Here is an 11,258-nt window from a genome sequence, read left to right as displayed (position 1 = left end):
TCAGCCAGAGGCAATTGTAAAACAATCCTCACCGGCCACTGGGAACCGCAGATCAAAAATATGGGAACATTTTGTTACTGTTGGTGACGGGCGCATGGTGAAATGCAAATTATGTGGCAGGGAAGTGAGCCGTGGGAGAGACATAGCCCATTTAACCAATGCCGGGATGAATTACCATTTCCGTGCACACCATACACCGGTGCTGCTGAGAGAAGAAAGTGGAGTTGCAGCTCCACCTAGTAAAAAGAGAGGAAGCAGCAACACTACTGCTGCCATTAACCCCAAAAGGCTCAACAAGGGGCAGGAAGATGAAGGGACTTCTTGTGTAGTTGACACATGTCGCCCCATTCCTTTACAGCAGCCCACGCTGCAACAATTTCCCAGTTTCCAATCAAGGGGTATGTCTCGTCAACAGTCCCTTAAAATCACCCGTCTGATAGGGGAACTTATAGCAGTTGGGGGAGCACCCTTTAATATAGTTGAAGGACATACATTTAAAAACCTCATGAAGGTGGTTGCACCTCACTATGTTCTCCCCTGCCGTACTACCTTTAGTAGGAAAATTGTACCCTCTTTATATAATTCCTGTGTTGGATTACTGAAAGAGGAGCTGGGCAGAGCAGCTGGCCAGTCTGTCCATTTTACTACAGACTTGTGGAGCGCTCCCAGTGGGCAACATGCCTTTTTGTCATTGACGGCTCACTGGTGGCAGCCCAAGGAGTCACAACCAAACAAACCAAAAGCAGGAATGAGAAGCACAGGTGCTAAGGCAGCAGAACCTCCTGAGCATGGGCAACGCACATTCTTGTTGCATGCTGAAGTCATGGACGACCAGCACACTGCTGTAAATATTTTACGTGCACTTCAGAAAATGGTGGCGCAGTGGCTTGGGGAGGAGTCAGGCACACGGGCAAAGATGGGCTTTATAGTCACTGATGCTGCAGCAAACATGCTCAAGGCAGTGCGAGATGGCAGATTTGTTGGCATTCGTTGCTCTGCACACGCCCTGCATCTCGTTGTGAAGTCTGCTTTGGACGATGAAAGTGAAACATCAAAATTGTCTGCTATCTTAGACAGTTGTAGAAAAATAGCAGCCCATTTTCATCGTAGTGTGAAAGACAGTCACATACTCAGACTTGAGCAGAGTAAGGCTTGCGTTCCACAGCACCGCTTGAAGGTAGATGTAGCCACCCGTTGGAACTCCACTTTGGAGATGCTCGAACGTATCATGGAACAGCAAAAGCCAATACACGCCATGTCAAATGAACATGTTATTGGTGTAGCAAGGCCAATAAGCAGGGAGGAGTGGAAAATAATTAGTCAGGTGGTGGCTGTGCTTAGCCACTTCCGAGATGTAACAGAAAAATTGAGCCTAGAGAATGCAAGTCTGGCTCAAGTAATCCCTCTCTACATCTATCTTATCACTAAGATGGATGGCTTTCTAAACAAAAGCGAGCCCTTGCCTGGCGGCATAGTTCAAGATGTAGCTGCAATTATAAAGAGACTGAGGGGACAATTGAATAGAAGGATGAACGAGCTCATAGAGGCATGCCCTGAGCTAATGCTTGCCTCTATGTGCGATCCACGCATTAAAGGAAAAATGGCAATAATTCAGAGTTCCCTTACCACCTATAGGGATCTATTAATTCAGAGGGTTTTTGACAGTCACCGAAAATTGTTTAGGCCGGCAGAGGGTGAAGAGGAAGAAGATCAGGAGGAGCCTGATAGTGACATTGTGCCACCATCACCTACTGTTATTAGTACAACCACTGCTGAGCATTCCACTAGAAGACCTGACGTTTGGAGTTTGGCATTACATACTTTAGTTGGACCCACAAAAATGCCCACCATGAAAAGAAGCATTGTGTCAGATCATGTTAAATTATACTTGTCTGAACCCCATTTGGCCTCCACTACAGATCCATTAGAGTATTGGGATGAGAAAAGGGGTATTTGGCCTGCTCTTTCTGTGGTGGCACAAGAGCTACTTTCTTGCCCCCCGACCTCTGTGCAAAGTGAGCGTGTATTTTCTATCACAGGAAATATTCTGTGCCCACAGAGGTCCCAGCTGGCCCCACAGCTGATGGAGCAGATGGCATTTCTGAAAGTCAATCTTCCAAAGCTGGGCTACCCAGAACTAAGCTTTACAACAGAATAATTCTAATTATACTACTTCTTAAGTTCTTATGTTTATCAAATCGATAAAGATATTGTTAATAATTTACCTGTTCCAAGTATAGATGGCGATGCCAAAAAATAAATACAACAAAACCAAATATAGTGCATGTCATGATATACTATATGTACCAAAAGTAATGTTACATGAATACAATATACGATAAAGTATCAATCACAATGTAGATACAGCAAGCATGAGAAGCTGTGATCAGCCACAGTCTATATAATTCAAAGATTTATTTTTTGTTGGGTGGGCAACATTGATTACCTCAACATTTTATTTACTATTTTTTTTTATAATTTCCTGACCCCAGGCCCCCCCCCAAATAATTCAGAGGTTGTAAACATGAAAAAAGAGTTTATACTGTAAGGGTGATCCTAGCTTGTTAGGCTCTCAATCTCTAACTTTGAGATTTTAGCTTTTGAAATACAAATATTTAATAATGTGGTTGCAAGCCCACTTTAAATAAAATACAAAAATAAAATACGTGCAAGACAAAGGCAAATACCTGCATACTATATCATAATGAGCTAGTATGCATAGCATACTAGCTCATTATGTAATACCACTGATCGGCGAAAACCTCGCTGCGGTGGCCGACACAACGGCTGGCGACATGTAATCCCGCTGTTAAACGTGCAGGTTTAGCGTCTCTGGGCAATCACAGCGCAAAACCCGGAAGTAACTCCGGGCCTACATGCTGCTGCCCGATGATGTGTCGGCCACTGCAGCGGGGGCTTTGATCGCAGGTGAGTATTACATAATCAGCTTCTATGCTATGCACGCAGGTCTGCCAGTCCTGGCATGACCACCTTAAGAAAATGCACGATCGTTCTAAATTATCCCCTAAACCATGAATGGAGGTATTTCAAGCACCTACATACAGGTAAGCATTAATATAGTCTTCCAGGTAGCTAAAAGTACTATATATTTATTCATTTCTGTTGATATATCTATTTTGAATCCTGACATGCACTATGTTTGTTTTTGTTGATTTTATTATTTCCCATCACATCTTACAACTTGCAAACGTTTGAATTGAAGTAGATCTATGCATAAGGGTAATAATAATAATAATAATAATAATAATAATAATAATAATAATTAATAAATAATAATAGTTTTTGTTTACATTCACAAATCCAATATCTACTACCACCGTTTGCAAGAATGTTATCAACCCAAGCTGGGGTTAGTTTGTTTATTTTTCATTCGTTTTTGGAGTAATGTTTTGACTCCTTGGCTCTGAAATTAAGCCACAAAAAAAAAAAGCTACCATTCCATAAAGAAACCTACTCCACAATTCCACGGCTCGCAATACTCCCACAAACACTGGGGCTCTCCTCCTACTGTGCTCTTGCTGCAGTGCAGACTGCTGCCACCTGCCCTCAAAGAAGAAATATTACAGTTCACGTTTGGAAGACATCTCACCACACTATGGATTTAATCCTGGTTAAGTATGTTGCCTGTGGCACCCTTAAACACGTGAGTGGCTTATCAATTTTCCCCTACTCACCTTCCATCATTCCATTAATTATTTCTTCTAATTTATATCCCTCTCTCTTTTTTTGCAGTTGCAATTTACTGACGTCATGTCTCACATGCATGCCTAACATTGGACCTGGATGTGGATGAGGAGGAAGCAAATAGAAAAACACATGAGGTTTTTTCAGCACTTCATAGTAAGTATTAAGACTAAGAGTAAACCCCACTTAGGATGTTATAATGATATACTTGTATGACTTTTTTTTTTAAATAAATCACATTTATTTGTCATTGTGTGTGAGTGAGTATGGGGTTAGTCTGTGTGTTTAAGGGTCAATGTGAGTATGTCTGTGTTTTTCTGTGATTAAGTGTCTGGGTCAGTCTGGCTTTGTTTACAAGGCACTTCATTTATTGGCCAGTGTGTCTGTCAGTTAAAGTGTGTGTCGTCTTTATGGGTCAGTGTGTGTCACTGTGTATATGTATATTTTAAGTGGGTGTGAGTAAGTATATTGGTGTGTGTCATGGAATGCATAATGTGCAAAAATGTTATTTTGATGTATATATGGAATACAGTTGTGTTACTTATTTTAGGTTTTTTGACATCGAAATAATTTCTTCTATGCCATTGTCAGTGTATCACCTCCACACTTCCCAGAGCTACAAATCTAAACTCATGCTTTATCTTGGCCCTGGTATTTTGATTCCATTCTGACCACCAGGGATCTGAATGCTGCTCAGCTCCATGCAAGGTAAGAACAGGGAGACTGGGAACTGTATTATCTTTTGGAATAGTGATTAAAATTCCATTGCAGCGAAAGCAGATATTTTCTCATTAGTTTACCGATCGGCAGGGATGGACTGGCCATTGGGACTACAGGGAGTTTCCCGGTGGACCGATGGCTCAGTGGGCCGGCTTCAGTGACAGCAGACCGCCGCCCCCCTCAGCTCCTCTGTCTCTCCCTACCCACAGCGCTCACCTGGGGGGGAACAAAGAAGCAGAGGGAGGACCAGAGGAGCAAGGGGGGACGACAGAGGAGCATGGGGGAGGGGACGGACAGCTGATTTAACAGCTATGGCCTGGGAGTTTCTCACTTCTGCCTAATCTTGTCCCATAAGGGGGGGGGCACCAAACTGATTCTTTGCCCCGGGTGAAATAATGTCTAGCTTCCCCAGTGGTACTGCCTATAAAAGTAGAACGGCTAGGGGCTAGTGAAGGGGGAGAGGGGGCTTGGGTGGCCGGGGGGGGGGGGGTTGCGGGAGTTGTCCTGTCAAAGTGGGCCAGTCTGGATGAAGTCCAGGGCCAAATTTTTGTCCCAGTCCATCCCTGCCGATCGGGTACATTCTCTGCCTAACTCAGCTCTGCTGCATACCATTTGAAGATACAAAATTGCAAAATGCCTCCACGTGTCTTTACAAGATGTGATAGTGGGATACATGTTTTTCCCTAATGTCTACTTATATTGTCCTCCGCTACCTCCCTAGCCCCTCGGTCTATAATTTTTCACCCTGGCTATCTTATTCCAGTATCCACACTCCCACTGCTGTTAGTATCCCCCCCCCCCTGCTTCCTGTGTTGTTTTACTGTCCAGTGTCCACTAACAGTGGGGAAACATTAAAATATAAATGAATAGTTTAAGGTAGACTGTGTGGGCCAGATTCACATAGAAGAGCGGCGGCGTAACGTATCATAGATACGTTACACCGCCGCAATTTTTCATCGCAAGTACTTGCACTTGCGATGCAAACCTACGCCGGCGGCCTCCGGCGCAAGGCGGGACAATTTAAATGGGCGTGTGCCATTTAAATTAGGCGCGCTCCCGCGCCGGACCTACCGCGCATGCTCCGTTTCCGAACTCCCGTCGTGCATTGCGCGCCGTGACGTAATTTTTTCGAACGGCGACGCGCGTAGCGTAATTCCGTATTACTGGACGGCTTACGCAAACGACGTTATTTTTAAAATTTCAACTCGGGAACGACGGCCATACTTTTAGACAGCAATACGCTTGCTGACTAAAGTTAGGGCACCAAAAAAAAAAGACTAACTTTGCGACGTGAAACTGTGGGAATGGAGTTGGGTGTATAGGATTTTACTGTGTTTTTTATTTTTGTTTTTTTATTTTTTGTGGTTGAACTGGATGGACTTGTGTCTTTTTTCAACCTGACTAACTATGTAACTATGTAACTATGTAACGCGAAAAACCGCCGTCGATCGCCGTAACTCCTAATTTGCATACCCGGCGCTGGTTTACGACGCAAACTCCCCCCCAGCGGCGGCCGCGGTATTGCATCTTAAGATCCGACAGTGTAAAACAATTACAGCTGTCGGATCTTATGGCTATCTATAGCATAGATAGAACAACAGATACAACGGCGAATCAGCAGATACGCCGTCGTATCTACTCTGTGAATCTGGCCCTTAGAGTTTGAAGTTCGGAATAAAATACTATTGTGTGTGGGAAATGAATACATAATAATTTAGCAGATAATGTGATGATGTATATAAATAAATAATAATAATAATAATAATATTAGACCAAAAATAGTTTTATATTCACAAAAAAAAAAATATTTTCATAGAAATTACAAACACACATGCTGGGTAGGTGTAACTTGGCAGCATAAGAAAACGTTTCTACCAAAATCAAGGAACAGTAAAAAGATCGATTCTGCATAATAATTTGCGATGAGATGGGCAGAGGAAGGTCTAGCCTTCATTTTTCAAAACGTCTTTGTTGGTTATATGTTCATCGTAGCTCCCAGGCATTGGAGCAATGTGTCTGGAAATATCTTCAAGTAAACAAAATATACTCTGTCCAATGCCTAATTGTGTTGTTGGCTTGCCCGGGCCAAAATTATTTCAAAACTCTCAGTTTGCTGCCTGCTCAACTGATGGGTAAGCCGGGTAAGCCTTTTGACCTTTCGTTGTAGTTTTCGGTTGTCACACCTTAATTCTATAAGCTCCCTCAGAATGATCTCCTGCACAGTTGGGAAAGGCGGTACAGCAGTAGGTGGCATCAGGGCATGGGGTGGCTGAATGAATGAACCTTGTCCTCTGTGCTCCTCCTCTGGGCCGGGGGAGAAATCAGGAGTCTGGGGAATGATAGGGGTAATCTCTGGCTGAATCTCCAGCCTCTCCAAAAGAAGAACAGGAGAGTGCGGGCTGCACTGTACTCTCCTCTCAGGGTGGTATTGCTGATCTGAAATAGATAAGATAGGCAAAGTTTGATGAATGATGAAAGCGTTCATAGTAATGAATTTATTCAGATTAGACTTTTATGTAGTAGTAATATTGAATAATGGAGCAAATGAAAGATTGAGTTGGGGAGGGGGGATAAGTTGTATTAATGATTGAGAGAAAACAAAAAATCAATTTAAACTTATTTAGGTAAATCTACACATTGCATTTATATCCTAAAGTTAAAAAAATTTAAAAGGTTATTTAATAAAATAACCTTTATAGAAGTAAATAAATACAATATAAAAATTGCAGAAACAGAAAATGCCTTAAACAGAAAATCTTTTTTCTTTATTAGATAACATATTTATCAGCATATGACACGCACATTTAACTCCTGAAAAGCTTTCTGTTAAAGACGGAAGAAAGAGTGAAGATAATGTTGAAGATAAAGTTCTTAAAGGGTCCCAGTAGGTTGCAGGTAAAAAGGGCATATGTCTTCTAAATTTATTATCGTAGTATTTTTGATATCCTACTGCAAAAACCTTTGTAGCGCTTTTATACCCACTAAAAGATAAAAAAATACCTGTAAAGCAAAGGCATAATGAGCTAGTATGCACAGCATACTAGCTCATTATGAGCTAATAACCTTGTAAGTAATTTAGTGTGCCGTGCTAGGTTTGCAGGGCGAATATCTTCTAAACCATACAGGTTATAGAGATATTATGTATAGATATTATAGGCTTAACGGTAGTTTAAAAAAAAAGCGCAAAAGAGCTGTTGAACACCTTTCAATAAGGGCTACTAAATTCAAAATCATTAAAAGAACCAAAGGCAGAAAAAAAATTTCAACACGGTGGAGTTCAGCAAAAAATCTTTGTGATAGGAATGAATCTCTGACATCACAGCCACTCTCATTTATTTCCACAGTTTGCGCAGTCCTCCTTGATATATCAATCCCCCTTCAAATCACAGTGTCCCTTTCACAGTCACGTTCTAAAGGTATGAGGTGTCATTTTTGTACGAATTTTTAAATTGAACTTTTAGGTGTATTACATGAAAATGCCTATGTGTAAATAGGGTACATGATGATAATGGAGTTAGTGCTGTGTCCTGTTTCTTCCCAGATCATGCACTTACCCTGAGGAGGAGCAATGGTCCTGCCAGAAGCCGATGCTGGAGGGTCTTGAATGCAGCTTTCTGTTAAAGACGGAAGAAAGAGTGAAGAGTCAAGGTAATGTTCATGAAAAAGTCAACAGCTGTATTTACAATTTTTGCCTGAGATATGTCGTATAACTACAATATTTTCTACTATGAAATCAAATATTCAACCAAAAATGGACTGAGGAAATGTAAAATATAATCAGAAGTTGCTGATGTGTTAAAACAGATGTTACATTTCTGGCAATTTTTAAGATTAACAAAATATATGTAAAATATGCTATCAAGTATCTACATATCATTTACTACAACCCCCATATACATAGTACCAGGGCTAAATTAGCTACTAGCCAGGCCTCAAGGGTTACTAGCCAACAGTTAGTTGCCACACCCAACCCTTAGCTTGCCCCACCCCTAATTCAACCCCTAAACACGCCCTCATAAATTATCTCATTAAATGACACAAAATTGTTTTATGCAGAATAAAATATTAAAAAAAAATATTAACACCAACTTTATCCAAAACCACCAATGAAGCCTGCCTGTGCCCACCTATGTAGCCTGTGCCCACCAATGCACCCTGTGCCCACCATGCAGCCTACATGTGCTGCAGGTAAAGAGCGATAAACGCTTTCATTTCAATTGATGTTTTCCCGCTACTAAACAGCCCTGCCCCATGGCCAGGAAACTTTAATTTACAGATCGCCCGTCCTGGGATTGGACAGGATAAAAGTCCCGGAGGAGGGGATGTATGTGGCAGCAAGCGGCGGGGAACACGGCAATGTCAAATCAAAGCTGTTATCGATGTGTTCTCCTCTCTCTTCCCCCCCTGTGATCGATGAGAGAAGGACTCCCTTTCAAACTATGCTGTTGGCGGAGCTCTCACCCCTTTCTCGGCATCCCTCAAAATCTAGTCACAAAATGAAAGCAGGCAAGTTTGAATTTGGAAGGGTGCATACATACTACTACTATACCCACCTTTTGATTTAAAAATCACATTTCTTACATCAGCTTCCTCAGAAGCTGATGTAACCTTCAGAACCTTCAGAACCTGATCAGAACCTTCACATGACAGTTTCCCCTTCACAATTATGTTCTGATCTGAACCCCCTTCACAGTGGTAAATTTCACCCACCTTCACAGCACATGTGAACAGCTGTGTTCTCTGTCCCACCCTGCAACTTGACCCACCTTCACCTAACAGCCCCACGCAGCTCTGCCCCCGTCACAATTCAGCATCCACAGCTCTGACCTTGCTACCTTGCTTGGGCACACAGAACCGTAGACACAATAAATACTATAGTGGGTGGAGCAGAAGTTGCTGAAGTTATCCAGCATAATGTTGTTTGTTAGGGCCGCATAGCAACCAACCAATCACCTGCTGGTTAATTTTAAAAAGTTCTCTTCAGCTGCTCTATTGCTGCCCACTATTTTGCATTGCTATTTTTTCGGCTCACTGTGCATAACGAGCCTTCTGCTCTCGACTGTGATAGTGAAAGCTGAGTAGCCAGGGAGACAGAAACGGCACCTAATTGTCTCAACTGTGACGGTCTGCATGGCACAGTGACTTGGTCCAAGTAGTAAATAGCAGTTCATTAGATATCCTTTGTGTTGGGTACTCACCACCAGAATGTTGTTGATAGGATGTACTTGGAGTTGGAGCTGATCCTTCCAAGGATGATGTTTCTTGATCTGGAAAACATGAATGTAAAAAAATAAAAATAAAAGTCATACATGTGTAGTCATCATAAACAATAAGATAGCTTTACAAATATATTATAACTGCAATATATATAAATTATAATGATATATTTAATTTTCCTCACCACCAGCTCTATGATTTTGACCCCTGCTGCTGAATCCAGGGACATCCTCTGCCAGAAGGACATCTCTTAGCTCCGCCTCCCACTCTCGCAACTTGATAGGCTTTCCTCGGTTTTGTCCTAGTCGAAGCCTCTGCATCTTCTTTGTAACCGTTGCCCGACAATCATAGAACCTGCAAATGTACATAAACATTACAATTACATTAATAAAAAAACAAATACTTAGATTAATGTTTTTTGAAAACCACATTTCTTTTCACATTGTGATGGTTATATGTATACTGTTCAGCATGTGGCTGTGACAAATAAATTTTTTGGTTACGTTGAACTGTTACTTTTTTGTTATTGACTACAAAACTGTGTATTTTTTACACAAGAGTGAAAGAATATTTTAATATTAATTACCTGTGTCTGACGCCATTGGTGGGCCTGTGAAACTTGGAGACCGCATTCACGGAGTCCCGGACTCGTTCCCAGGCTGCTGACTTCTCAGATGCTGGCACGGATTGGCAGAAGAGTGTCACTTTTTCTTTTGATACTGCAGCAACCAATGCAGCATTCTCCTCTTTGGTATATATGGGTCCCCTTGATTTCTGTCTCTTGGTTCGCTTGTTCTGCTGCACATCTGAGTCCGCACTATCTGACATAGGAGGGGCCACATGTCTCCTTTCTTTGCCATGCTCCCGCTCCACTACACCTCCACATTCCCTTCCATGCCTCGGCTTCACTCCACACCAATCCTCCCCTCCCCGCCTCCTCTCCCCTCCATGCCTTTCCTCCACTACCCTCCTCTCCTCCCTTTCACGCCTCTTCTCTCCTCCACGCCTTTCCTCCACTACCCTCCTCTCCTCCCTTTCACGCCTCCTCTCTCCTCCACGCCTTTCCTCCACTACGCTCCTCTCCTCCACTCCACTACTCTCCTCCACGCCACTCCTCTCTTCCCCTCCATGCCTCCTCTTCTCTCCATGCCTCCTCTTCTCTCCATGCCTCCTCTTCCCTCCATGCCTACTCTCCCCTCCATGCCTCTCCTCGACTCTACTCCTCTCCTCTCCTCCACACCTGTCCTCCACTCCACTCCTCTCTTCCCCTCCACGCCTCCTCTTCCCTCCATGCCTCTTCTCCCCTCCATGCCTCTCCTCCACCACACTCATCTCATCTGCTCCACACCTCTCCTCCACTTCACTCTCAGTCACACCAACAAGTCTCACATCAACACACTGACTAACACCAACATTCTCACTCTCAGTCTCAACACTCACATGTCCATTCTCACTCCTATACATGATTTTAATTGCCCAAAAGATAGCAAACCAGTGAAACCACCACACAAAAACAAGTCGAAATTCGACAAGCCCACCTCTGCCCTGCTCTCTGTTCCTCCCTCGCCAAACCACGCACTCATACACCGTCTCAAAATGGAGTCCAGGGGCGGAGG

The 11,258-nt window shown here is 42.9% G+C and overlaps 1 protein-coding gene and 1 long non-coding RNA gene across 6 annotated transcripts; one reads left to right on the top strand and one right to left on the bottom strand.

Moving 5' to 3' along the window:
* Positions 1–3,279: 3,279 nt before the first annotated feature.
* On the top strand, positions 3,280–10,157 carry LOC120920878. 5 transcript variants are annotated; one of them, XR_005744796.1, is made up of 6 exons: positions 3,281–3,664; positions 3,754–3,861; positions 4,256–4,413; positions 7,198–7,320; positions 7,770–8,073; positions 9,833–10,157. It is a non-coding gene; the product is annotated as an uncharacterized LOC120920878 (long non-coding RNA). The 5 variants fall into 5 exon arrangements; XR_005744795.1 differs by having other exon boundaries at positions 3,283–3,861; positions 7,770–7,841; positions 7,967–8,073; XR_005744794.1 differs by having other exon boundaries at positions 3,281–3,861.
* Positions 6,193–10,615, bottom strand: LOC120920874. Its single transcript, XM_040333241.1, has 5 exons — positions 10,229–10,615; positions 9,827–9,996; positions 9,624–9,692; positions 7,980–8,039; positions 6,193–6,861 (listed from the first exon to the last, which is right to left on the bottom strand). The coding sequence occupies exons 1-5, from the start codon at positions 10,468–10,470 to the stop codon at positions 6,485–6,487; spliced, it is 918 nt and encodes a 305-aa protein (XP_040189175.1). The 5' UTR covers positions 10,471–10,615; the 3' UTR covers positions 6,193–6,484.
* Between the last annotated feature and the right edge of the window lie 643 nt (positions 10,616–11,258).

This window comes from Rana temporaria, chromosome 13, assembly GCF_905171775.1.
Source record: "Rana temporaria chromosome 13, aRanTem1.1, whole genome shotgun sequence".
NCBI classification, from domain to species: domain Eukaryota; kingdom Metazoa; phylum Chordata; class Amphibia; order Anura; family Ranidae; genus Rana; species Rana temporaria.
This window is presented reverse-complemented; position numbering and strand designations above follow the sequence as displayed.